This window comes from Megascapheus bottae, chromosome 15 (assembly GCF_031878675.1).
Source record: "Megascapheus bottae isolate mThoBot1 chromosome 15, mThoBot2.hap1, whole genome shotgun sequence".
Taxonomy (NCBI): Eukaryota; Metazoa; Chordata; class Mammalia; order Rodentia; family Geomyidae; genus Megascapheus; species Megascapheus bottae.
In genome coordinates, this window is record NC_143523.1 from 20,046,416 (window position 1) to 20,073,198 (window position 26,783).

The following is a 26,783-nucleotide window of genomic DNA, read 5'->3' on the forward strand; positions in this document are numbered from 1 at the left end:
GTCAACTGTTGGTGGAAACCATTTTCCCCATTTGTGGGTGGCCCTGGGATGTGAGGATCTGGGGTGTCTGGAAGTCTGTATTGAGCAGGCTTTGAACTCAGCCCTTATGACACTGGAGGACCTTCGGCCTAGACGATCCCACTGGGCCCAGAGCTGGCCTTGGGTGTCTGCTGGGGATCTGGGAGCCGCGCCCCCCACCCCAGGGCGGCGATGGGCCTGGCACTCACCGAGGATGCGGATCTGAGTGATGGCGCCGTGCAGGCCGAAGAACATCCAGAGCGGCTGCGAGGCGTCCACGCACAGCTGCATGCCAGCGGCCACGCCATTGTGACTCAGGTGCAGCTCGCCCTCGGGGTTGACCACTAGGCCCAGGATGTCGCCGCTGTGCAAGGGCCCGGGCGCGCGGCACACGGCCCAGAACTCCTTGCGGTCGACCAGGGCTTCTGGGCTGAAGGGCAGGTCAGCGGGCCGCAGCGTGCCGGGGTCGCACGTGGTGACTCCGAAGGAGAGCCCGCCGGGCCGCGCGCCGGCAGCGCGCGTGACCTTGATGAAGATGGTCTCGGCGGCGCGCACGGGCCGGCTGGTGAAGACGAGCGCGCGCTCGTCGCGCCCGTGCTCCAGGCGCGCGACCGTCTGCTCGTCTAGGATGCGGACGTGCGCGCCCGGGCGCAGCGCGTGGAAGCGCAGGTCGCCGTCGAGCTGCGCCGGCAGCGCGCGGCTGTGCTGAATGTTGAGCGAGTTCTGCGGAATGGGGCAGCCGGCGGCCAGCGCGCCCTCGTCGCCGCCGTCGCCGTCGCCGTCGCCGGCGGGCATGTTGAGGTCGCACAGGCTCACGGAGAGGCGGGTGTCGTCTGCCTCGTGGCGCAGCGAAGGCCGCCGCAGCGCGGTGAAGGAGCGGGGCCTCAGGCAGTCGGGGAGCACCAGCTCGCTGTCTGCGGTGACGGGAGAGCCAAGGTCACCGTCAAGGTCAAAGATCACTGTCTAGGTCACAGCCGCGAACCCGCGCCTGTGCGCCGGCTCAGCTGCATTTCAAGTAGGCCCCATGGACACATTTAGCAAATGCTTAATGGCATAAAAAAAGGATGCAAGCACACCATGGAAGCAAGGTTTAAATAAAGGCATGGGGCGTCGAGGCCATCTCCTTCCTTCTGAATGCTAACAGCTGATGGGGGCTTCCTCTCACCACGTGTATTTGCCTTACTGGTCTGCAGCAAACATGCAAAGGATGTGGATGGAGGGAGTGTTCCATATTGGGGCTTGAACTCAGGACCTAGACACTGACCCTTAGCTTTTTCCTGCTCAAAGCTCTTTTTTTCCCCCCTCCTGGTTAATTAAAGATAAACGTCTCTCAGATTTGTCTGCCTGTGCAGGTTTTGAACTTAGATCCTCAGAATTCAGCCTCCTGAGTGGCTAGGATCACAGGCACAAGCCACCAATGTCTGGCTTGCCTCCTCTTCTTTTATTTTTTGGCAGTAGGCCCTAGGTTGATCCCTTGCACTTCCCAAGAGGTAAATTTTTTGTTCTTAAATTTCATCCTCTCAAGAGGTGACATTGTCCAAAAAGAAATGTACTCTTTATCTGACTTCTATAACTGTAACTCACCTTTATAATAACACAAAAATTATGCCAGGTGTCACTAGCTCACACTTACAATCCTACTCAGGAGGCTGAGATCTGAGGATCGCTGTTTGAAGACAGCCCAGACTAGAAAGTCTGTGAGACTCTTATCGCCTGTTAATCACAGAAAAAAACTAGAAGTGGAGCTGTGGCTCAAGTAATAGAGTGCTAGCCTTGAGCAAAAGGAGCTCAGGGACAGGACCCAAGCCCAGAGTTCAAGCCCCAGGACCAACAGAAAAAAAGTAAAGGTGTTTTTTTGTTTGTTTGTTTGTTTTGTTTTTGTTTTTTTCCAGTCATAGGTTTGAACTCAGAGTCTGAGCACTGTCCTTGGGCTTTTCTCAAGGCTAGAGCTCTACCACTTGAGCCACAGCACCACTTCCAGCTTTTTTTTTTCTATGTACATGGTATGGAGGAAGGAACCCAGATCTTCATTCATGCTAGGCAAGCACTCTACTAGGTCACATTCTGTGCCCCAAAAGTAATTACTTTTAATTAAAACACACACACACACACACATACACACACCAATTCAACCTTTGGGGACCTTCCATCTTTAATCCAACACCCCAAACAATGCCACACTCAAAAACAAATCTTCTTTAGATACACTAATCACATCTTAACGCTCTGTGAGGCCAGCAGGAACCCCCACCCGCCTCTCAATTCCCTATGTAAACTGTCACATCTAATCCCAACACTTATCTTTTGAGTTTGCCATTGCCACATAAGGACACTGAGCTAAGAGAAGTTCAGGAAATTCATCCAAGAGATCTTTTACTGGGAGTCAGAGTCTTTCCCTGCAATCAGACAAGTGATGCAAACCCTATTTTGTAGGAAATATAGCTCAACAAAAAGAAAGAACTGGCTGTCAGCTCACCTCCCAGAGATGATATATTTAGATTATGAATTTATGAGCTTACGGATGTGTGTAGGTATGTGTGCGTGTGTCTGTAGGCCTCTCACACTGGGCTATTTTGTTCACAGAAGAGAGTGCTCTATCATGGGAGCCATGCTTCCACTTGTGGCTTTTTTGTAGATAAGAGTCTCTAGGTTTCTGTCTGCCCAGGCTGGCTTGGAACAGTAATCTCCAGATGTCAGCCTCCTGAGTAGCTAGACTTATTCGTGTGAACCACTAGCATCTAGCTTTTCTCCTGTTTTATAAAGTTTTAGCTGGTTACTTTTTTAATACAAAAATTAAGTTATGCTATAGAAGTACCAATAGTCCTTTCATGGGTAATAAGCCACTTTGAAAATGTGATAACTTGAACCGGTTTCCTCAGAAAAATGCACATTCTCCCAAAATTCTCTGAGTAATTCTGGGTATCAGTGAGCTGCACGAAGCCTTCTGCAAGGGTGGACTCTAGGTGGAGAATCAAAATCCTCTGCACAGAGTTGCTTTTCACGGACTGGGTTCTGCATACCTCTTCCCCGTGCCAGGAGTGGCTTCCATTCTGTTATAAGGCTCTCTGGGGGCCTTCACAATGAAAGTAATTAGCGTGCATCAAGTTTCCTGCCTTTCATTGAGCAAAGACCACATTGAGGTGGTGGTCCCATCTTCTGGGTACACTTTGGGGGGTGTGCCAGCCCCAAGCAGTAGACTCAACATCAGAGGTCTCCTCAGCCCCCACTGTCACCCTCTTCACTTCCAGGCTGTCCTTTGGCAAAGTCCATGTCCCCATTTGAGCTGGCACCACACCACAGCCCAAATTGAGCCCAGTGCCTTCCCAGGACCCTTCTGTAGTCTCCCTGGCCTTACGCTGGAATTGGACTCCAGCTGAATGTAGGACCTGTCTCTCCAGCTTCCCAGTTCTCAGCCCCACTTCCTGCCCCTTCCAGAAACTGTGCTGTCTGGGCCTAATGAGGTTTGGGTGCTGGGCCCTCACCACAAGTTTCCTGCTGCTCTAGAAGCCTCCTGGGGCCTGGCTGGTTGAGGTTTCCCAGAATTGCACTGGCAAGGAGGAGGGAGCCAACCGGAAAACATGATTATTCCAGGGAATTGACTCTGACAGCAGCGGTGCAGAGCAGCTAGGGGCTGCGTGAGGCAGAGGCGGCGGGACTTGCACAGAGAGGAGGCGTGAACAGCACGGTGGACAGCCCAGAGGACCTGAGGCTGACCTGTTCCCTGTTCCCCAAGCCCTCAGGGATTCCAGTCATTGCTTCCTGAGAACTCCTGGGAGCTGGAGACGTAAGGGAAGGGAGAAGAAGGACAAGAAGGAATCGGTCACTCAGAGATGCCTGGCTAGGACCTAGGGAGCACACATATGGACGCCCTGCCCTCAGGAGTCAGTTCAGAGTCCTGGAACAGGGACAGCCATCATGTGGTAGCACCAGTGAAACAAGGGGACATTGACTCTGTGGAAGGAATTCAATAAACAAGAAGGGCCTGGTTCTCTCAGTGAGACAGGAGGTGAGCTCCCTGTTCTTTCTCCCCCTCCAGGACCTTCTTCTACCTGAATGTGTTCATCCCAGGTGTCGTTGTGGCCTAGGCAATCTGGTTCACTGCTGAGCAAATCTGTTTTGTTCCTTCCCCTCCCCTCCCTTGCATTGTGGGGCTAGGACTCTGAGTTCTTCAGCTCAAGGCAACTACTTTACCCCTTGAACCACCGTGCCACTTGTGGTTTTCTAGTGGTTAATTGGAGATAAGAATCTCATAGCCTTTAGTGCCCAGGCTGGCTCTGAACTGTGATCCTCAGATCTCAGTCTCCGGAGTAGCTAGGATTACAGATGTGAGCCACTAAGCCTGGCTGAGTTAATCTGCTTTTAAGAAAGTTTCTCAGGAGGCAGAGGTATGAGGATTTTTACCTGCCTCAGCAAAAGCATAAAACCCCGGGCCGGGAGTTTGGCCTAGTGGTTAAAGTGCTTGCCTAGCATGCATGAAGACCCGGGTTCGATTCCTCAGTACCACATACATAGAAAAAAGCCAGAAGTGGTACTGAGGCTCAAGTGGTAGAGCTCTAGCCTTGAGAAAGTCCAAGGACAGTGCTCAGGCCCTGAGCTCAAGCCCAGGACTGGCAAAAAAAAAAAAAAGCATAAAACCCTATCTGAAAAATAAACTAAAAGCAAAAGAACTGCCTCAAAAGGTGTGGCTCAAGTGAGGTCTTGAGTTCAATCCCCATTGTCACTAAGGAAAGGATGAAAAAAAAAAAAAAGGATGTTACCTGAACTGAACTCTGCCTCTCAGTATTCAACCCACCATCATCTCCTGGGCTCTGGACCCACCCTGAAGACCTTTGTCCTCAAGGAATACTTAGACTGCTCCCACCTCTTGAACTTTGGGGCTGGCACTGTCACTAAGCTTCTTTTGCTCATCACTGGTGCTCTACCACTTGAGCCACAGCACCACTTTTGACTCTTTCTGAGTAATTTTTGGAGATAAGAGTCTCACAGAGTTTCTTGCATGGCTGGCTCTGAATTGCCATGGTCAGATCTCAGCCTCCTGCATAGCTAAGGTTACAAGCGTGAGCTCAGGGCCTGAGCACTGTCCTTGGACTTTCTCAAGGCTAGCGCTCTACCACCTGAGCCTCAGCACCACTTCCGGCTTTTTTCTATGTATGTGGTACCAAGAAATCGAACCCAGGTCTTCGTGCATGCTAGGCTAGCACTCTACCCCTAGGCCAAACTCCCGGCCCCCCTTCCCAACTCTTAATAAACAGATCCAGACAGTATTCTAGACTCTCCAAGACCAGCTCAAGGCAGAGAGTAGCTATCACCTCTGATGCACAATCAGACAATACTTTTTCTTTCTTAGCAAACAAAAGCCATATCCTGATTAGCAGTGTATTAAAATCCATACTGATACGAGCATAGTTAAACATAATTAATCTGAAGTCATCGTCCTGGGACTCAACTCCTGCCATTTTCTTATGACAAGCTTCTATGACCTCAGACTGGTAGCTTCACTTATTAACCTCCTTCCTTCAGCAGTTGAGAGTAACTAGTTGACAGAAACTCTGCATTCTGACACTCACCTTAGAAGGGGTGCTGGGAGAGAAAATGCAATGACGTCCCGTGAGCACTCCTGCATGTAATCACCATCAGGTTAACATGTGCTGCCATTCTTAGTATTATTTACATCCCGTGGGGTTCAGAAGAAAGTGCATGGGCTTTGGGGTGTGCCATGCCTGGGTTTGATGCCCTATCTGGAATGTCTGCTGTAAACAGCTTCCTCTCAGCATCCTATCAATCACTGGAGGCAGGGGGCCTGCTCAGACATGTGACAGAGGCTCAGGAGAAGAGCCTTTGGAACCCAGAAGGTCCCTAATAACTTCAGATATTAGCATTTCCTCAGGCTGAGTTCATTAACCAAGGTCAGGTCTACCTGTACTCAGCCCATCAGCATTTTGAACCCCTTTAGTCCCAGGAAATAGTCGTTCATCTGTAATCCTAGCTACTCAGGAGGCTGAGATCAAGAGGATGGCAGTTTAAAGCCAGCCCAGGCTAAAACAAAGGCCTCATCTCAACCAATAAAAAAGCTGGCTCTAGTGGCTCAAACCTGCTATCCCTGCTATGACATAGGTATAAACAGGAGGACTGAGGTCTAGCTCAGTCCAAGCGAAAAATAAGACCTGATGTGAAAAATAATGAAAACGTATAGCGTTAAGGGTGTGACTCAAGTGGCAGGATGTGTGTCTGGCAAATACAAAGCCCTGGGTTCAAACCCTAGAACTGCAGAGACACAGAGAGAGAGACAGAGACAGAGAGACTGACAGAGAGACAAAGAGAGACCCTGCAGAAGCTAAAACTAATGCAGATTAGAGGAGAAAGGAAAGGAAGAAGAAATGGTGGAGCATGGAGAGAGAGGTTGGAATTTCACCTCTTCTTGGCCGGGAGCTGACATCACCTGGAAACAGCTAAACATGGCGTGAGGTCCAGCCTGAACATCTTCTAACCTTTCCCATCCACCTCTAGGGCAGGAGCAGCTGCAGGAGGCCAGCAGGCTCCAAAATAACTGTCCCAGCAGTGGGACAGCTGCACAAGGCCTGGAATAGATGAAACGTGAGAGGCAGAGCACCCGCCACATAGCAGACAAATGGCCAAAGCCCTTGGCAGGGGCCAACACCAGGGTCAGGGTCATGTCCAGCCCCCAGTCTGAGGAGGACACCTTGGGACAGCTCAGGACCATTCCCTGGGCTGCAGCCGGGTAAACAAGGACGCTGACCTGGAACCACAAGCAACAGGGCCACCCCACATTTGAAAACAAAGTTACATAATCAGTGTTGGGGCATCCTGCCCACTTGGGAGCTGTGTGTGATGGGGGAGGGGACACAGGGCAGTGAGGGAGCTGCTGGGCTTCATGCCTGTCAAGTCACCAATTCCCTCTGATCCTGAGGCCTGGCTGTCACCAGACCTAAAGAAGTCTGGACCTGGGTCTTGGGTCACCACTGGGAAAGCCCAGGCTTAGAGGATATATGAATATGATTTCGTTACAAGTCTTCATGTCTTGGATTGAGCAGGATCTCAGGGTGCCTGAGGAGCTAGGAAATCATGTACCTGCCAAGTTCTTGCTAGAGAGATAGAAAGCTTATCACCCCAAAAGCCACTATTGTCTCTACCTCTTCAGAAACACAGTTATTAGAAAAGCACTTCTTAGAGCTATGTATGGTGGTGAATACATATAATTCATCACTCAGGAGACTGAGGAGGAGCAAAAATCTGAGGCCAACCTGAGCTACACACAAGACTCTGCCTCAAAATAAAGGAGAGAGAAAACAAAAATAGTCAGGCACTGGTGACTCATGACTATAATCTAAGATCTCAGGATGGAGGTTCAAAACCAGCCCTGGCAGGAAAATCTATGAAATTCTTACTTTCAGTTAACTAACAAAAAGCTAGAAATGGAAATGTGGCACAAGTGTTCAAGTACCAGTCTGGACTGAAACAGCCAAATAACCCCTAGGCCCTGAGTTCAAGCCAAGTGAGAGCAAAAGACATTGAGTTCAAACCCCAGGACCTGTAAGGAAAAAATAATACCCTTCTGTATGGATCTACTCCTTTTGGCCCCCTCTGAATCTCTCTTCAGTGGTTAAGTGTTCCTTTTAGAACAAAACTTTCCACTTGGGGTTAAGGTCCTTGCGCATCCTATTTTGAGGGGCGACCTCTTAGAAGAAACAGGGCTGGACCTGGCTGAAGACTGACCAGACAGCAGGAGACACGAAGGCAGATCACTGTTGGCAAGTGCCAGGAGGCCCACGCCCTGCCACACGGCCAGTGAGGGGTGGTGCCTTGGCACTGGTGCAGGGCCCTCCTTCGAGACAGGGCGCTGTCATGTTTGTTTGGACTCTCACATCCGGAAGGCAGCGTGGGGTCACCTTTGCTGGGGTCAGCCTTCAGCCACAGGCCGCCTGGCAGCTGTGTCAGCCCATTTGGAAGGCACTGCCAGCCTTCCAAACTGTCTCCACAAACATCCATCTGACCAGGGCAGGAGAAGGAGCCAGGGAAATGGTCATAGCTGGCTTGGATGGACAAAGGGTTCCTCCATCCCCAAACCCCACACCCACTCCTATCTCTCCCTTTAAATCCAACCACAGGAAGGTTGGGAGAAACAAACACAATTTCTGAGGCTCACCCAGGGAAGGATGGAATGTTCTAGAATCAGTTGCAGTCTCAATGTTGATTGCTAGAATCTTCAAGCCAGAGGATCTTATAGATTCCCAAACTCCTTTAGCTGGTGGTTCTGAACCATTTTTAAAATATTGTGCCAGTAACCAAGACTTGAACTCAAAGCCTCACACTCTCGTTTGGCCAGCTCTGCTCATGGTTGGTGCTCTACCACGAGAGCCACCCTTCCAGTCTATGAGTTTTCTTCTGTTTCGTTTTTGGAGGGAATCAAGTCTTTCTGTCCAATGGAACCAGAGCGCTGGGTGAAGTGTGGGAGGTGAGCACAGCTGCCTTACAGAACCCTGGGGTTCCAAAGAACCCAGCTGGAGAACCACAGGCCTTGTTCCAAGAAAGAATTTAGTGAGGTTTTTTTTTTTTGGAAAAAAAAGGGTAGGAAAGGATAAATTAGGACTTCAAAACCTAAAGATGAGTGAGATCTGACTTAGCAAACACTTGCATATCTATGAGTGACGTATGTACTCTTCTGCCCAAAGATACCCACTTTTTGGTGGTTAATTAGAGATGAGTCTCCCAGACCTTTTTGTGTTTTTTTCTCCAGCTGGCTTCAAACCTTGATCCTCATATCTCAGCCTCCTGGAATGAGGTATTGTTACCCAAGTACCAGATTTATTTATTTTATTTATTTATTTGTTTGTTTGTTTGTTTGTGGATCATGGGGCTTGAACTCTGGCCCTGGGTGTAGTCCCTGAGCAGTTCACTCAAGGCTAGTGCTCTACCACTTTGAGCCACAGTGCCACTTCCCATTTTCTGGTGGTTAACTGTTGATAAGAGTCTCACAGACTTTTCATGCCAGGACTTTTATGCTGGGCTGTCTTTGAAAAGATCCTCAGATCTCAGCCTCCTGAGTAGCTAGGATTGCAGGCACAAGCTAGCCTGACCCTTTTTTTTTTGTTTTGTTTTTTTTTTATGAAAAGGAAAGAAAAAGCTGGGTGCAGTGGCTCACACCTATAATCCTAGCTACTCAGGAGGCTGAGATTGAGGATCGCAGTTCAAAGCCAGCCCTGGCACTACAAAACCATGAGACTCCAATTAATCTCTAGAAAACAGGAAACGGGGCTGTGGCTCAAGGGTAGGGCAGTAGCTTTGAGCTGAAGAGATCAGGGACAGCACCCCGGCCCAGGGGTAGGGCGGTAGCCTTGAGCTGAGGAGCTCAGGGACAGTGCCCAGGCCCAGAGTTCAAACCCCACAACTGACAAAAAAAAAAAAAAAAAAAAAAGAAAGAAAGAAAGGAAGAAAGAAAGAAAGAAAGATCATCAAAGAAAAAAAAGCATGACCTGCATCTTCAGCCACTTCCCCACCCAAGGGAGAGCACAGGCTTCTTAAACTAATATTTGCCTCTTGGGTCCAGAAGCCATGGCTGAGGGCAAATACTGAGTCTGGGAAGCCGAAGGCCCACACAGCAGTGTAGTCCTCGGTGGGAATGGCACACGAGCTATGAGCTAAGCTACCACACACCCAGGCAGGTGTCCTAATCTCCAGGGGACAGAGGGTCCTCAGAAGAACCTGCCCAAGGCTACCTAAGGGGCTTGTCCTTTCTATTCTTGGTGAGCAGGTGGAGTGTTTCACCCAGTTCTGGGGAGCTGTGCCCTGTAGACCAGCCTGCTAGGCTCAGCGACTAACACCTTGGTGTGCCACCAGTGTCTCCCGCCTTATCACTGAGTGGCCGAGGGGGCTGGAAGATCACTCCCCACATGGGCCTTGTACTCTCCTAATGTTAGCCAGTTCTTTGCACTGACTAGCTAGACAACTAGGAGCTACGGGAACTTTTCACGCCTACAGTTCTTCCCCTGAGATGTGCACACATCCATACCATGCATCCCTCCACAAGTCACCACTGCCTTTCCACTTCACCTTGTCTCTCCAGGACCTGCCCTACACCCTTCATGCCCACCTCTGCTCCTGGATGCAGCCCTCGGAGGGCCTACAAGTTCCCCTCAAGCACTCTAGGATTTTCACCTTCTTAGCTTCCTGGTCTGAAATTTCTCCTATGAGAAGTCCTCCTGGATTGTTCCCAACCTACAAGCCTAGTTGTACTTTTGCAGAAATAGACTTAGGTTTTCTCATAGCAATGATAGGGCATGTCCCACGTGAAGCTGGATCAGGGCTTTCATTTGTGTGAGTATAGGAGAGGGGTAGGGGTGGGGGGGGGCATGGGGCTTGAACTCAGGGCTAGATACTGTCCCTGGGCTCCTTTTGCCACCTGGAGCCACAGTACCTCTTCCACTTTCCTGGTGTTTAATTGGAGATTAAAGTCTCACACTTTCCTTCTGAGCTGGCTTTTTTTTTTCCCCCCGCCAGTCTTGGGCTTGAGCTCAGGGCCTGAGCACTGTCCTTGGACTTTCTCAAGGCTAGAGCTCTACCATTGGAGCCACAGCACCACTTCCAGCTGTATGCGGTACCAAAGAATCAAACCCGGGTCTTCGTGCAAGTTAGGCAAGCACTTTACCACTAGGCCAAGCTCTTGGCCCCCAGGCTGGCTTTGAACCTTGATTCTCAGATCTCAACCTCTTGAGTAGCTACAATTATAGGCATAAGCCACCAGCACCCAGCTTAGGATTTCAGTTCTCTTGTTTCCCTGTCCCTTGTCCAGGCTAAGCATAGAGACTTACATAGAAAGCAGTCTGTGAGTGGAATCTAGGCTTGGCAGCTGTTTGCCAAGCTCATGTTTGCTCCCCCCAACTTTTTTTTTTTTTTTAAATACAGGTCTCACCTCACTGTGTAGTCCAGAGTGGCCTCAAATTCATAATCTTCCTGCTTCTGCCTCCCAAAGGCTTGGATTACAGGCAGGCACTATCATCAAGTGAACATCACTGAGAGGGTCAAGGAACTTTGGGAACTACGATAGGAGTTTATCTGTTCTAGTATTAATCACCCCATAAAACCCACGTTTGTTTAGTTGTTGGCGGTCCCTCTTCCTGGAGGTAGGAAGCTGTTATTCTTGGAGATTGCAGTTAGGGCTTGGGCCAGGGAGCCAGCAGGAGAGAGGGTGAACAGCTGGGCTCCAGCCATGGGGAGGTGGTCAGAGGCATAGAGCTGGCCTCAAGGTAGGGAGGAGGAGATAACAACTTCTGCCTTTACTTACGACATAGCCCATCTGTCCAAGGCCTGACTTGTGTGCATACCTACTGCCTATGCACTATATGCCAGGTATACCAAGGCACTGCTCATCTGCGGACAGGCAGAGTCCAGGTTGAGTGCTGAGGGCATTATTTCCAAAGGCAGAAGGGAACAGAGTCAGGCCTGGCAGGAAATCCCTATAGATCAGACCTTGGCTTGATATATAATCATCTCCATGAGGTCAGAGAGCAACTTCCTTCACAGGAGAAAGAGCCACTCAGAAGGGAAAGCAGAGCCAGAGGGATCAGAGTTGAAGAAGAGATGGAGGGCTATAAAACATTTAGATGTGCCAGGCGTGGTGGTAACACACCTGTACTCCCAGGGGGTTGAGGTGGGAGGATCTTAACTTCAAGGCCAGCCTGGGCTCTGTGGTGAGTTAAAGCCAGCCCAGACAACTGAAAGAAGACCCTACACAGAAAAGAAACACTGAAGAAAAGAAGGAGGCCAGGCACGGTGGCCTCGCTACTCAGGAGGCTAGGATCTGAAGATCGAATTTCAAAGCCAGCCCAGGTACTAAAGAATGAGAGACTCATCTCCAATTAATCACTAGAAAAAACGGGAAGTGGCACTGTGGCTCAGGGGTAGGGCAATAGGCCTTGAGCTGAAGAACCCAGGCCGAGTCCAGGCCCCATCACACACACACACACACACACACACGGAAAGGAAGGAAAGAAAAAAGGAGAGGAAGGGAGAGAAAGAAGGAGAAGGAGAGTGGGTAGTAGTTTGATAGGTAATGTGGGTAAGGGAGAAAGGGAAAGTGGAGGCTGGGGAAGGAAGCAGAGTTTGAAGCTACACAGAGTGGCCAGCAGGCATATCTCAGGGCACAGGGACATTGCCCTGGTAGAACAGAGTGGCTAGCTCATCTCAGAACTCTCAGATGAAAAGCTGTCTGTGTGCATGTGTGCTTGTGAGTGTGCGTGTACGTGTGTGCATCTAATTTTCATTTTCACACACACAAATCATTTTAAGAGGAACAAAATGAAGAGATATTTTAATCTGCCAATTGAATTTAAGGACCATAATCAGTGCTTGAAAAATGTTAGGGATTATGGTGATTTATGGCCGGGACGGGAATCAGATGGAGTCTCAGCCTTATCGGGTGCAGAACAGCCTTCTGGGAAATCCAAAAGCAAGCAAACCCATTTATAGTCAAAGAAGGGGAACAGATCAGGCCAGGTTGGGCTGCCTGTGCTCTGGCCCCAGGGTGGGGCCCCACAGATTATCCACCAGGCCTCCCTTGAAGATCAGAACCCCCCCCCCAACCCCCTCGCATGATCCCCTTCCACCCCACTTGTCTAGTCTGGAATGTGGAGGCACAGCCTTGGTCTCTTCTCCCAAGAAACCTCGACTTGACCCTCCCTCGCTGACCTGAGCCTCCACACTTATGGCCTTCTTTAATGTTCAGTCCTACGGGGGGCGAAGGGAGCGGGTGATGGGCAGAACCCTCTTGTCCCAGAACACCCCGTTCAGTCCCAGCTCTGTCACATCCCTACATGGGCAAGGCCGGACCTTCCACAGGCCTCAGTTTTCTCCCTGCCAAATGGGGATAAAAAATGCTCCCCTCCAGACCTGTTGCTTTGAGGTTAAACAAGCTAACCGATGGAAAGCATCTCAGCAGATGGGAAGGATCTTATGACTGCAGCGCTTAGCAATTTACTACCCTCTCTGGGCTGTGCCCTGGTTGTGTCCCGAGTGTGTGTTTCGTCTCCCTCACTGCCCGTGAGCCCAGGGCTGTCTGTAGACAGGGCTGCACCATCTCAGCCATCACCCGCCCACTCGTTTCTTCAGCTTCTCATTCAGCCATCCTCCCCTTTCCTCTTCTGTTTCACCTACAGGCCAGATCGGGGATTGTTTCGGAGGAGTCATGGCTGCACGGACTCAGCTGAGGTCTCAGAATTGAGACACGTTTCCAGGCCGTGGGGTGGTGGAGAAGAGAATTCTGGCAGGAAGTCCTTGGAAGGTGATGATGGCTTTTGAACAGGACCAGAGCGGGGATGGTGAACAAGAGCTGGCTTTGCGTAGGAATGAGCAAGAATGTCTCCCCAAGCTGGAAATGTGGCCTAGTGGCAGAGTGCTTGCCTAGCATGCATGAAACCCTGGGTTCAATTTCCTCAGTAGCACATAAACAGAAAAAGCCAGAAGTGGTGCTGTGGCTGAAGTGGTAGAGTGCTAGCCTTGAGCAAAAGAAGTTCAGGGACAGTACCCTAGGCCCTGAGTTCAAGCCCCAGGACTGGCAAAAAAAAAAAAAAATAGAATGTCATCCCATCTCCTATATACGCTTCTACAAGGCTGATACTTCCTCAAGAGCAGACAGGTTCTGCCTTCCACATGTGGCACAGCCTGGCACAGACACTTCCCAGATGAGGCTGAGGCTAGACAAAAGTCCCCAGGTTGCAGACTCTAGCTGTGGGGATCACACTGCCTCTTAGTGCCTGGGTCTGAGGATTCCAGGGCAGCATGAAGGGGTTCACTCCAATCTTGAGTTAAGCACCATCTTTCTTAGGATAGGTGGGGATGCCTAGCAGCCAATGGCTACCTGCTGAGTGCCAGCTGCCCCTCAAAAGTCAGTCCTGCAAACTTCAAAAAAGCCCAAAGGACAGCCGTGACCACCCCACACCTGGCCAAGGTTGATGGGACCAGGCTCCAGCCTGGATCCATCTCCACAGCTCTGGCACATGACCTCTCCAGGTAGATTTCCCCCCCCCCCCCCAGGTGCTGTCAAGCCAAGCAAAGAGTGGGAAGAGACTGCCCAGACCGGCTTGGGCACCTCCACCAGGGACTGGCTCCAGGAACAGCCCGTTTCTGGCTCTCCACATGTCAGCATAAACGCAGAAACACTTTTATTGACTTGAAAACAGAAAGTTCCCTGTTAGTTAATAAAAACAGCCTCCTGGTTGTTTAGGACTCAACAAACAGAAAGACTTCTAGAGATTACTCCTTTCCTTTCCCTTCTTCTTCCCCTTCCCCTTCCTTCTTCCTTCTTCCTTCCTTCCATTTTTTTTATTTTCACTGTCTTAAAAAAAAAAACTTTGTGGGCTAGGAGTTTGGCCTAGTGGTAGAGTGCTTGCCTAGCATGCACAAAAGCCGGGGTTCGATTCCTCAGTACCACATACATTAAAAAAAAAAAAAAAAGGCCGGAAGTGGTGCTGAGGCTCAAGTGGTAGAGCTCTGGCCTTGAGAAAGTCCAAGGACAGTGCTCAGGCCCTGAGCTCAAGCCCAGGACGGGCAAAAAAATAACAAAACCAAAAAAAAACCCCAAGAAACCTTTGTTTTGCATCAGTACTGTAGTTGAACTCAGAGCCCCCACTCTCACTTGGCTTTTTCACTCAGGATTACCACTGAGCCACACTTCCAGTTCCAAAATACACTGTTTTTACTCAAATAAAAGTTTTGTTGTTGTTTAAATAAGAAAAGTTCACTATTACTCAGCTCTGAAATCAGAAGGGGGTTGGGATTCAGCTACCTTATGGCATTTTTTTCTGCCAAGGGAAATACAGGAACAAAAGTCGGTCAGTGTGGTACCTAGGACGGAGCCAGGCTCTGCTATCACTCCCTCATTTAACTTAATCTTCCCTTCAATGCAGATGGGAAAGCTGAGGTCTATGTAGGGTCTGCCTAGACACACACACACACACACACACACACACACACACACACAGTACGTGTGCAACAGAATAGCAAGGTAGAAAGAATGTGAGACTGGAAGTTAGAGACTCTGCTCTAGTCCCACCTCAGGCAGCAAGTCGAAGTGTAACAGGAGGAAGTTAGGTTCTCTGAGGCCTCTTCCAGCCCTGGTAGATGTGTTGGGCCGGGATGGTAGGGAGCTCTAGGCCAGTTTGTGATGCTTCTCCACATCATCCCAGGGGAATGTTTGCCCCTCCCTCCCTCTACAATAGCCTAACGTATACTAGGGGCTTTGGAGCATGGAGACCAGTCTGAGTCCCCCAGCACCTTCTGTTCTCAGCTGCCATCTCTGTCACCCAACATCCCCACAGAAAGCACAAGCAGGGGGTGCGGCCACTTTGCAGCTGTGACTCAACTTCCCTGAACCTGAGTCTCTGTCAGTAATGGAATTGGCATCCCAAAGTTACTGAGAACTTTAAAGCTTTCCATAGGCTGTATTGCTGCAATGAACCCGGGACAGGGATCTGAGGCTGTCATTTCCTTTTTGTTTTGTTTGTTTTTCTTTTCTAGTAGTACTGGGGTTTGAACTCACTGCCTAGAACTTGCTAAACAGGTGCTCTTCCATTGAACCATGCGCTCAGTCCTTATTTTTTTTGATAAGATTCATACTTTCTGCTTCAACACATGCCTGGACCACCACCTGCCTATTTTAGGCTTCTCACTGCAGCTGAGATGACTGGCACAAACCACCACACCCAGCTTCTGAGACAGAATCTCATGGACTTTTCTGCCTGGAACCTGATCCTCTCATCTTAGCCTCTCCTGTTGCTTAGGGTGACAGTACATGTCACTGCGCCTAGCTACTATGGTTGAGAAGGGGTTGTTTGAACTATTCTGTCCAGACAAGCCTCAAACAGGGATTCTTACATTCTCAGCCCCCCTCAGTGAAGAGGGCAAGCATAAGCCGCCAGTGCCTGGATCAAGGCGCTGACACTTCAGAATGTGGAAGTTGTCCCTTACTCAAGAGGCCAAGCTGGGCTTTCTGTTGGCAATGGTGGGGCAGAAATAAGCAGCGCCTGGCACCAAAAGGGCACAAGGGGGTGGTACTCACCTAGCAGCTGGACACCCCGTGTGAGGCCATAGACGTCCACCAGGGCCCAGAGTGGGTCAGCTGTGCGGACCCCGTTGAAGAAGAGCATGGCAGCAGAGTCATTGATGCGGTAGAAGACGCGGCCCTTCTTGTCCACCCAGAAGGCTATGATGTTGCCCTCGTTGGCAAACTCCTCGGGCAGTGCCTTGGCCCAGAAGCCGCTCTGGGATACCAGGTCGGGGCAGGCGTACTTGGGCAGTGAGTCCGGGTGGATGCGGGACGGGTCCTTGCATGTGAAGCCCAGCCGCAGCGCTCCACTCCAGCAGCACTGCTTCTTGGTGATCTAAGTGGCAAGGGGTGTCCTCAGTCCAGCCTTCATGCTTAGTCAGAGCGCCCCTGCCATGCCTGCCCCCCAGGAGACCCTGGGCTTGTGAAGCCAGTTCATCCCCCCTCCTCCTCCCTCCTCCCCTAGGGGATCTTCCCACAGGCTGAGAGCCACTGGTCCTTGGGTCCTTCTTTGGGACACAGACTAGGAAAGTGAGGGCATGGGTGGGTGAAAGGAAGGGGGCTGGTTGTTAAAGGTAGGTGTGGCAGACCCTGGCTGTGGGGATTTGGGGGGCCCACCTTCAGTCTGACTTGCTCATAGATGAGCACTGGGCGGTTACTGAAGGTGATGGCGTTGCAGAAGCTGGCCTGCCTCTTGACGGCCTTATGGCTGAGGTCCATGAGGATCTGGGAGCCCTTGGTGTGGGGGTGGAAGAGCAGCGGCGTGGTGGGGAGCCCCCCACCAGACAGCACCTGCGGGCAGTGCTTCTGCTTGTGGTGGCATCGGTGAGAGGTGATGGGGAGGGGGCCCCCGCTGGAGTCTGCAAAGGAATGGCCAGCGTCAGAGAACTCAACAGGGTCAAGAGCCGAGCTGCCCCCACCCCCACCCCGGAAGAGCTGAGGGTGGGGACGGATGATTTTCCCATCATCCTCTCCTGCTACCACCCACAACCATCTACCTTTTCCTCATCTCCCCACCCGCCCCCTGCCATCAGCATCTCTGATTAATCCATTCATCTTGTTTAACACCTATTCATTATATATCTGCTGTGTACCAAACTCTGACTGAGCACTGGAGACACTGATGCAGATCCTGTCCTCTGACAGACAAGATGCAGAGGGACACAGACACAGATGGAAATCACCGCACAAAATGGCACACTGTGGTAATCACCTCCAGTAGCAGGCCACCTCTCAGGAAGGCCTCCCAGAGGAGAGGAGACAAAGCATTACAGAGGCTGGGCTACAGAAATGACCCAGGGAATGGTACTGGGTCTGTGCTTTCCTCCTCCTCTTCCTCCTCTAACTCCTCTTCCTCCTTCTTTGTGTGTGTGTGTGTGTGTGTGTGTGTGTGTGTGTGTGTGTGTGTGTGTGTGTGTGTGTTGTGTGTCAGTCCTGGGGACTGAACACTGGGCCTTACATTCTCACTTGGCTTTTTGGCTTTTTACTCAACGCTGGCGCTCTACCACTTGAGCCACATCTCCAGATAAGGTTTAATAGACAAATTTCTATCTGGGCTGGTTGCAAACCTCAGTCCTCAGATCTCAGCCTCCAGCTCCGTCACCAGCCCCCCCCTCTATTTTTGTTGTTGTTTTGCCAATCCTGGGGCTTGAGCTCAGATCCTGAGTCCTTGGGCATGGGCTTTCTCAAGGCTAGTGCTCTACCATTTGAGCCACAGCATCATTTCTAGCTTTTTCTATCTATGTGGTACCAAGGAATCAAACCCCAGTCTTTCTGCTAGGCAAGCACTCTACCACTAGGTCAAACTCCCCACCCCTCCCTGGCTTCTCTTTTACTAACATATATTAGTTACATGGGGGAGATTACATTGTGACATTTCCACACATAGATACAATGTATTCCATTCAGTCTCCTCCTCTATCATCCTCCCTTCCCTAAAATAATTTCAACAGGCTTCTTCGTTCTATTTTCATACTGAATACTATCTCCTTCAATTATTTTCATCTTCACTCACCTTCTTTGCTAGCCCAATCCCCATAAGGTTTCTCTCTTAACCCCTATTGACCAACAGCTTTCACTGAAGTGCTTCATGCTATTTTTATGTGTACTTGCAATACGCTTCAAAATTATTCATCCATGCATGCTTTCTTTCCTCCATAGATAACTCTCCTAAAACAGGCGAGAGGGTGGGGTCAAGACCCCTCATATAAACACATGCAGGTGTCATCCAGGTCACAGGACAGGGAGGAGAAAGAGCACAGAACTAGATTTGAGTGACATGTCTGCCACCCACTGCTGTGTGACTTTGGATGACACTTCCCTCTCCGACTAGAGGGCTCAAAATGTGACAGAGGCCTTCTGGAATGTTTCAAGTCTTGTTCTCCTGTGACAAGAACTTAATGCGGAGAAGTCCACACAAGGCCTGCCTAGACCTTTCCCACTGTCTGTCAAGGAGAAAGAAGATGCAGACAGGAGGAAGAGGAAGGGAAAGAGGAGCCTTGGAAGGCTAAGACCTCTCCTCAGGTTGTTCTCTTTGGTTTGCATTGCTTTAGATCTCTTTGTGTTTCTTTCCTTTCCTTTCCTTTCTTCCTTATTCCCCCCTCTCTCTTTCTTCCTTTATGTTTTTGTCTCTCCTTTTCTTCATTCCTTCTCATGTTTTTCTTTCTCTCTCCCTTCCTTCTTTCTTTCCTTTTCCCCTTATCTTTCCATCTCTGTCTCTCTGTCTGTCTCTGTTTCTCCATCTCTATGTGTGTGTGTGTGTCTCAGTCTCTGTCTCTAACTCTGTCTCTATCTCTCTGTCTCTCTGCCCCCCCTATTATCAGTAATAGGGCTTGAACTCAGTGCATTATACTTGAACTTGACTTTCTCAGTCAAGCTAGTACCCTGCCACTTGAGCCATGCCTTCATTTCCACCTTTTTTTAATTTTTTTTTATTTTTTGCCATTTAATGGGAGCTAAGAAGTTTCTCTAGAGTTTCTCTGGAGCAGCTTCCTGTATGTCACGCCCCAGGGGTGGGGGTGGCATGAGGACAGTTCGCCTTGCATGTTCCAAAGAAACAAGACGTTCTGGAACTGCAACTGCTGGATGGTGCAAAGGCTCTGAAAGCCTTCAGGCTGTGAGCACTGGAATCACTCAGAAGAGCCCCAGGCAGTCTGAAGAGGATTCCTGAGTGGCCTCTGACCCATGAGAAGGAGGAGAGGTCATCTCAAGAAGGGACGGCCAGAGTAAAAGGCAGCAGTGGCACTGGTTACAAGTGCCTTGCTTGGAAAAGATGCCCATTAGGCTCAGGCCAGTTTCAAACATGGCTTGAATGTTGGTTTCAAAAACTACCTGCTGACAAAAGGTGGTATTATACTTTACATTGTTTCAGGAGGCATCCATATATAGAAATGAATGCTGAAGGAAAATAACTGCCGGGTCGATGAATAGCCAACTGGCACCTCTGCACAGTGGAACAATACTCAACAGTGAAAAGCAACACACTGATGGCGTGAGTAACACTGATGCTAGGTAAAATTAGACTCTTTAACAACAAAATCCATAGTCTCTGAAGTGACTGCAGGACTTGTTTCATTACAATCCTTCATCCTCTTCCACCCTGTCCCATCTTTATCAAAGTCCAGGAAGTAAAGCTGGGTGGTGCAATCCTAGCACTTGGGAGGCAGAGGCAAGAAAACTGAGTTTTTGGCTGGCTACCCTGGGCAAAGTTAGTGAGGCCCAATCTCAAAAACAGAATACAAGTAAAGGGCTGCGGCATGGCCCCAGTGGTAGAGGACCTGCCTCCAGGCAAAGTGCCCTGGATTCAATCCCCAACACCAACAAAAAAGGGGGAAAAGAGCAGAAAAAAAAATGGGTACCTAGGGAGATGGAGAAAAAGAGGAATGAATCCCAAGGCAACACTGGGAATAATCTGTTTGTTATCCCCGCTGTGGTGAAGGCTGAAATGTTGTGTATACATGTTAGAACTCATCACACTGTACAGGTTTTAAAAACAAACAAACATTCTGCATGTAAGTAGTGAGTGACATATATAAGCCTGGTTGCTGACTGGGGCAGCCACTCTCTACCAGATTCTACCTAGAGCCCAGGGACTCACTATTGTAGTGCCTCAGCTCCCATCCAGATGGTTCCTCTCCTTCCCATCAGCCCTCTTGGGATGAAACCCTGGGCAAAAGTCTAGAAACGACTGTCTCTACGAAGATCTGGTAGGAATACCCCGGCTCTGGCGGAATGTTCTTCAGGACTTTTGTTCCTCTGGGAAGTTCCAGGCTCATAGATCCCCTGCCAATTCCGGGGGTGGGAGGGAGAAGGGTGTGGACAGCAAAGGACTCCCCTTGGCTGACAATAGAACAAATGGAGAAGGTGGTGGGGAAGCAAGCTGTACCTGGACATGTGGCCCCAGTGGACCTGCTCAGGCTCACACACCTGTGAGGACAAGAAGGTAATCCTGGTGGCCAATGGAATAGTGAAGATTCACTCCTCCCCCACCTCCCCAGAACCCACACCTGCGTTACTGCTGCACACATACGCATGTATTCTTGAACACATGATCTGCAAAATGAACCACATAAAATACAACATGCCCTTTATACATGGGCCATTCCCATCTAATGACAATGGCAGTCATTTGTTGGGTGCCAGTGGCTCACACCTGTCCTTTTAGCTACTCGGAAGGCTGAGGATCCGTGGACCGTGATTCTATGCCAACCTGGACAGATAAATCCTAGAGACTCCAATAAACCAGCAAAAAGCTAAAAATGGGGGTGTGGCTCAACTGGTATACTGTGCCAGCCTTGAGTAAAATAGCCAAACAAGAGTGAGAGTGGGAGATTCTGAATTCAAGCCCCAGTGTTGGCACAAGTGCACGCGCATGTGCATGCACACAGAGGGCTTATAGGCCAATCTCTGAAACAGCAGTTTCACATAGACTTTAGAGGTAGAAAGAGGTATTTTACTTATGACAATTCTGATCATAAGTGAAGATAGAGATGAAGTCACTTGTCGTAGGCCTCACAGCAAGTAGGAAATAAATCTAGTAACCAACCCCAGCAATCTGGTTCCAGGGCCTCTGTCTTCAGCCATTAAGCATTAATAATCAAGAAATCATGGGTTTGGTATGCTGGATACACTCCTAAATGCACATTAACATATAATCATAACTTGGAAAAAAAATTCATCCATGTCCCTCCCCCACCAATCACAGCATAGAACATTCTGGAAGATACATTGTATTCTATTATTCTGACTCCATATTACGTGTGTGTATGCGTCCAAAACTCTCTCAGCCTTTAGAGATGGTGCTGGGATGAAGGGCCAGGCAGCCAGCATGGAGAAGACCAGGTGGCAGCTCAGAGTCCAATGCCTCCCATACACTTCTGGGCTTTTCTCCAAGAGAAAGGAATGATGACCTGTATACGATGTATACAGCAACTTTATTCATAATAACCCCAAACTGGAAAGAGCTCACATACACTTCAACTGATGAATGGATAAATTAAGTGTGGCTTATCCCATGACTGCTGCTCTGTGGGAAAAATGAACAGATGACCAACGGAGCAACGGGAAGGATTACAGTGCATGCAAGTGAAGAAAGCCAGACACAAAGGCCATTTCCTGCATGATTCCATCTGCTGATTCTATCAGCAAAGGGCAAATCTGGAGAGGCAGAGATCAGTGGGTGTCAGAGTGTTGAAGAAATGGAAGAGACTTGACCACATGAGAACCTGATGGAAGGAAGTTCTCACAGCAACAGAAATGTTCTCTCTCTCCATGGTGGTAATGATTACACAACTTACATGGTTATCCAACAAGTGATATACTCTCAAAGGATGAATTGCATTACATAGACATGATGCATCCATTTAAAAGGCACCAACAAAATTGGGAACTGGCAGCTCACACCTGCAATTCTGTCTACTCAAGAGATTGGGATCTGAGGATTTTTGGTTTGAAGCCATCCCAGGCAGAAAAATCCATCAGACTCTTATTTCCAGCCAAAAGCTGGAAGTGAAGGTGTAGCTCAAGTGGTAGAGCGCCAGTCTTGAATGAAAAAGCTAAGCCCCAGTACACACACACACACACACACACACACACACACACACACACAGCCCCAACTAGCAAGAGTTAGGACTTCCTGAAGATGGAAGGGAGGGGCTAGGATTTGCATTGTCTCAGGAGAGACCCCCCAAGCCAAGTTGAAGCTGCCATCTACCACCCTTCTGGAAGCTCCTCATGGAAATGGGTGCTGGTCTCTGTCTCCTAGGGATATGGAGGGACAGTACTTGGGCAACCACAAAGCACCATCCTGATCCTGAGGGATGGGGACTTTCCCCTGCCTTCTGCTTTCCCAGTAGTCTCTAAGACCACCTGACAGCCAGAGAGCCAGATCACCAGGAAGGAGCTACTCCCAGCCCCTGCTCTCTAAGCTGTCTGTGATCAAAGGCAGGGACCATTCCTCTGGTCTGCTGGGCATCTACTGCCCCTGGACCATGAACTCATGCCATCTGGAAGGCCGTAGTTGAGCCCCTGGTCCACACCTTCCAATGCTCCTAGGCTTGCGAGACCAACATGCAAGCTGCCAACCCTGCCTTGGAAATCAACAGGGCTCCAGTCCCCTCCTGTTCTATCATAGCTCTAACTGGGGCCCTGTCACATGTCTTCTGAAAGGGCCAAGGCTATTATGTATAGAAATGTGGTCTGTCCTGCCCACCTCTGGGTGTGCTGGTTTCACAGATTTGTGAATGATACTTCAGAGGTGATTAGTGTGGGCATAACCAGCTTACAGGCTTCATTTCTGCTTTGTCCCTCCCCCATCTCAGCAGGCATGAACATTCATGAGCAGTGGGAGACAGAAATAAGAAGTAGCCTGGACACAGACCTTGCACCAAAGGTCTATAGGCAGCAGCTGGGGATGAAGAGTCCTCCTAGCCCTTCAAAAGTATACTTTAAAAAAATTAGCACTGGGGATTGAATTCCAGGGCTTGTATTTGTTGGGCTCATGCTCTACCACTTAAGCCACTCCACCAACCCACTGACAGCGCTCTGTGACTCCTTAAATGGTCCCCATTCTATGATTCAGATTAGCAACCTACTTGAGGCCACACAGTAATCATGAAGCAGAACTGGGACTAAAACCCTAGTCTTGACCAGGCACCCAGAGCTCATACCTGTAATCTTACCAACTCAGAAGGCTAAGATCAGAGGACTCCGGTTCAAAACTAGCCCGGGCATGTAAGTCCATGCTACTCTTATCTCCAGTGAACCACCAAAAAGCCAGAAGTGGTGCTACGGCTCGAAGTGGTAGAGTGCTAGCCTAAAGCCTAAAAGCACAGGGACAACACCCAGGCCCTGACATTAGGCCCAAGACTTGGCACAATAAACAAATCAACAAACCTGGTCTTTTAATGCCATGTCCAAGGTCCTTTATACGGCTCAGTATCTAATATTAGATTATAGTTTCCACAAGTCCAAGATGGTAGGCCAAGGTGGGGGACAGGCTGCATGAAGAAAGTACTTGTGGCGGGGGGTGGGGGAGCAGCCTCCGCACAGGCCTACATGACAGATATGGGGGCTGCTCAGCTGCTCTCCACTGGAAGATGTCCCAAGGAGGACCCTTCATGACAGCTTTATAGGCTTCTAGGGGCCTCAGTGGCCCCCAGAGAGATTGTGGCTAACTCCTCCTTGCGCAGGCATCTACTAGCCCCCAGTGCAAACTGGCCACACTCAAGTTGACCCTCAGCTAGCTCCAGATCACTTCCCCACCACTTGTGGGATCAGGGAGAGACACTAGTATGTATATAGCTACTGTCCCTACCAAACTCGGCCCATAACCCTGGCCTTGCCCAGTGTCCCAGCCCAGCTGTCACAAGGAGACAACTCTAGGACAGTGCCCAACCCTGCGCCACTCAGCAGGCAGAGTCCTGACTTTTCCCACATACCACCCCAACACAACCCACTGCTCCCCTCCTCAAAGCTAAACTATATACCAAGGTAGCCAGCCAGAGTTCAGAGTTTGGATTTGAACCTGGATGTGGCTGCCTGCAAAGCTCAACTGCTCTGTCTTGAATGGGGAGACCTCTGGGAGTCTCATTTTTCTCATCTATAAAATGTTATCATGGGATTTTTTGTGACATTTCTATATAGGTAAATAACAAATCCCATATCCCATCAACCTCACCCTTCTATCACTCTCCCTTACCCCTTCACTCCCCTCCTAAAATGGTTTCAACAGATTTCATTGTTTTGTTTTCATACATGCAAATTAACTTCACTGAGTATAATCAGCCTCATTCACCCTCTTTATCAACCCTCCCTCCTCCCACTTGTACCCAGCCCCCAATAGAGCCTGGATTACTTGATTACTTTCGTGTGTGTGTGTGTGTGTGTGTGTGTGTGTGTGTGTGTGTGTGTGTGTGTGTTAAATGCACTAAAGGGTATCACTATAAAGTAGAATTTCTTTATGGGACTCTCATGAGGAGCAAATGAGATGATGTAAAAAACTCAAACAGTGGCCTAGTAATGTGCTTGCCTAGCATGCACAAAACTCTGGGTTCAATTCCTTGCTACCACATACACACAAAAAAGCCAGAAGTGGTTCTGTGGCTCAAGTGATAGCGTTAACCTTGAGAAAGCTTAAGGACAGTGCCTACGTCCTGAGTTCAAGCCCCAGGACCAGCAAAAAACAAAACAAACAAATAAACAACTCCCCCCCCCCTCAAAAAAAACCTCAAGAAGTGGGCCGGGAGTTTGGCCTAGGGGTTAAAGTGCTTGTCTAGCATGCACGAAGACCCGGGTTCGATTCCTTGGTACCACATACATAGAAAAAAGCCGGAAGTGGTGCTGAGGCTCAAGTGGTAGAGCTCTAGCCTTGAGAAAATCCAAGGACTGTGCTCAGGCCCTGAGCTCAAGCCCAGGACTGGCAAAAACAAAAACAAAAACAAAACAAAACAAAAAAAACCTCAAGAGGTGGTTGCTGTTTTTGTAATTATTACTGAGTTTTATCACTTTGGGCTTCGCTAATTCTATATCTTTGTTTAAGCCATTTCCCCTGTGCCATGCCTCTTCTTCCCCTGTCCTGCCTGAGCCTCTGAAAGTCTCATATATTTTGAGGCTCTACAAAGCCTGGCTGCTTTTGAGACTGCCTTCTCCTAAAACCATGGCTGAGAACCATTGCAGGCTTCTTTGTTTTTATCTGGAAATGTTTCTCTTACACTGTGGGCAGCAGAGGCAGAGCATGAGCATTGGAGGCCAGAAACTTTGAGTTCAAACCTTAGCCAGGCCTCAGATTGGCTCTGGGAGTCTGGGCAAATTGTTTTTCTGCATTGGATCTGAGTTTTTTCTCTGTCAACAAAGCTCTTTGTGACTGCCCTGCACCTCTGCAGGATGTAGCAAGGACCTGATGACTTCATAGTTGCAAAAACAATTTTGCAAATTTTAACAATGGACTCCAATGTAGGGTTTTTTTTTTCAAATAGATAAAACAAACAACAGCTATTATAGCAGGAACTATTAGCTCAATAGAAAGCCAGGCAGCTCAGTCTTGTTTTATCACAGACACCCCAATCTTGGATTTCAGGGTGGGTGGACTTGCTGGGATCATTGAACAGGTAAAGACTTTGGAAGAATGGCATGAAGGGCCCAGGTGAGAAGGCGAGCAAGGAGGAGACTGGAATAATGCAAATAATGGCCAGCTTGGGCTCCCCTGGGCTCCTTGAAGGGGCGCCCTCGACGGCTCCCATCTCCTCAAGGGGCTCAACTATAGACCCTTTCTTCTTCCCATTGTGTACCTGTCTTTTCTTCATGGTCCCTACAAACCCTGATTCATCTCAGACTTTCAGACTAGATTGGGAGTTCTTACGTGGACCTTGGGAACCTACAGCTGCCCAGGCAGAGTATCCATCTCCAGGCAGCAGCCCTCGAGCCCTGCATCTGCTACAGAATGAACCCCCAAATGCCCGAGACACACGCCATGGCCAACACCTGCCCTTCTGTTTTACTTCTACAGTGGTCTAGGTTACTCCATCCATCCTCACAAGAGTTAGAAGAACCACCTAGACCACTTTGTGTTCTAAAGATCAATTTCCTGGCTGGGAAAAACTACACACTCATGGATCAGCTACTGCTTCTGCTCCTCCTCCCCCTCCTTCTCCCCCTCCTCCTCCTCTTCCTCCTCCTCTTCTTCTTCTTCTTCTTCTTCCTCCTCCTCCTCCTCCTCCTCCTTCTGCTTCTGCTTCTGCTTCTGTTTCTGCTTCTTCTTCTTTGCCAGTCCTGAGGCTTGAACTCAGGGCTTGGGCATTGTCCTTGGGCTTTCTAGCACTCTACCACTTGAGCCACAGCACCACTTCCAGGGCTTCCTGCATGCTAGGCAAGCACTCTACCACTAGCCACTCTCCCAGCCAACCATCAGCTTCTTACTGCTATTTCCCACTGCCTAGCTTATAGCACACAGTGTGTACTCAAAAAAAGCTATTGAAGGAATTGCCAGAGTGTGAGTCTTCTACCTACTGAATACTTGTTTTGTGCTTTTCCCTTTCTATGGCCACTGGAAGCATTAGAACATGAAGGGAATAAAGGGAGACCCTTCTTGCCTTGCCCAGGATGTCACAGTGCCTGTGGGGTTATAGCCCTTCATGCTCAGTAACTTTCAACAGCTGCCCACTTCTCAGCAGGAGAAAAGGAGAATGGAAGTCTGTGAAGGTTGATTCTGAGATAC

At 49.4% G+C, this 26,783-nt stretch overlaps 1 protein-coding gene across 3 annotated transcripts in view; it reads right to left on the reverse strand.

Moving 5' to 3' along the window:
* The window catches only part of Neurl1 (neuralized E3 ubiquitin protein ligase 1), a 76,155-nt gene that overhangs the window by 5,287 nt on the left and 44,085 nt on the right, over positions 1-26,783 (reverse strand). For all 3 annotated transcript variants that reach the window (XM_090345956.1, XM_090345957.1, XM_090345958.1), the window contains exons 2-4: positions 16,691-16,932; positions 16,088-16,409; positions 228-932 (exon numbers count right to left, since the gene is read on the reverse strand). In XM_090345956.1, coding sequence (XP_090202082.1) covers positions 228-932; positions 16,088-16,409; positions 16,691-16,932 — 1,269 coding nt within the window. The remainder of the gene's footprint in view (positions 1-227; positions 933-16,087; positions 16,410-16,690; positions 16,933-26,783) is intronic.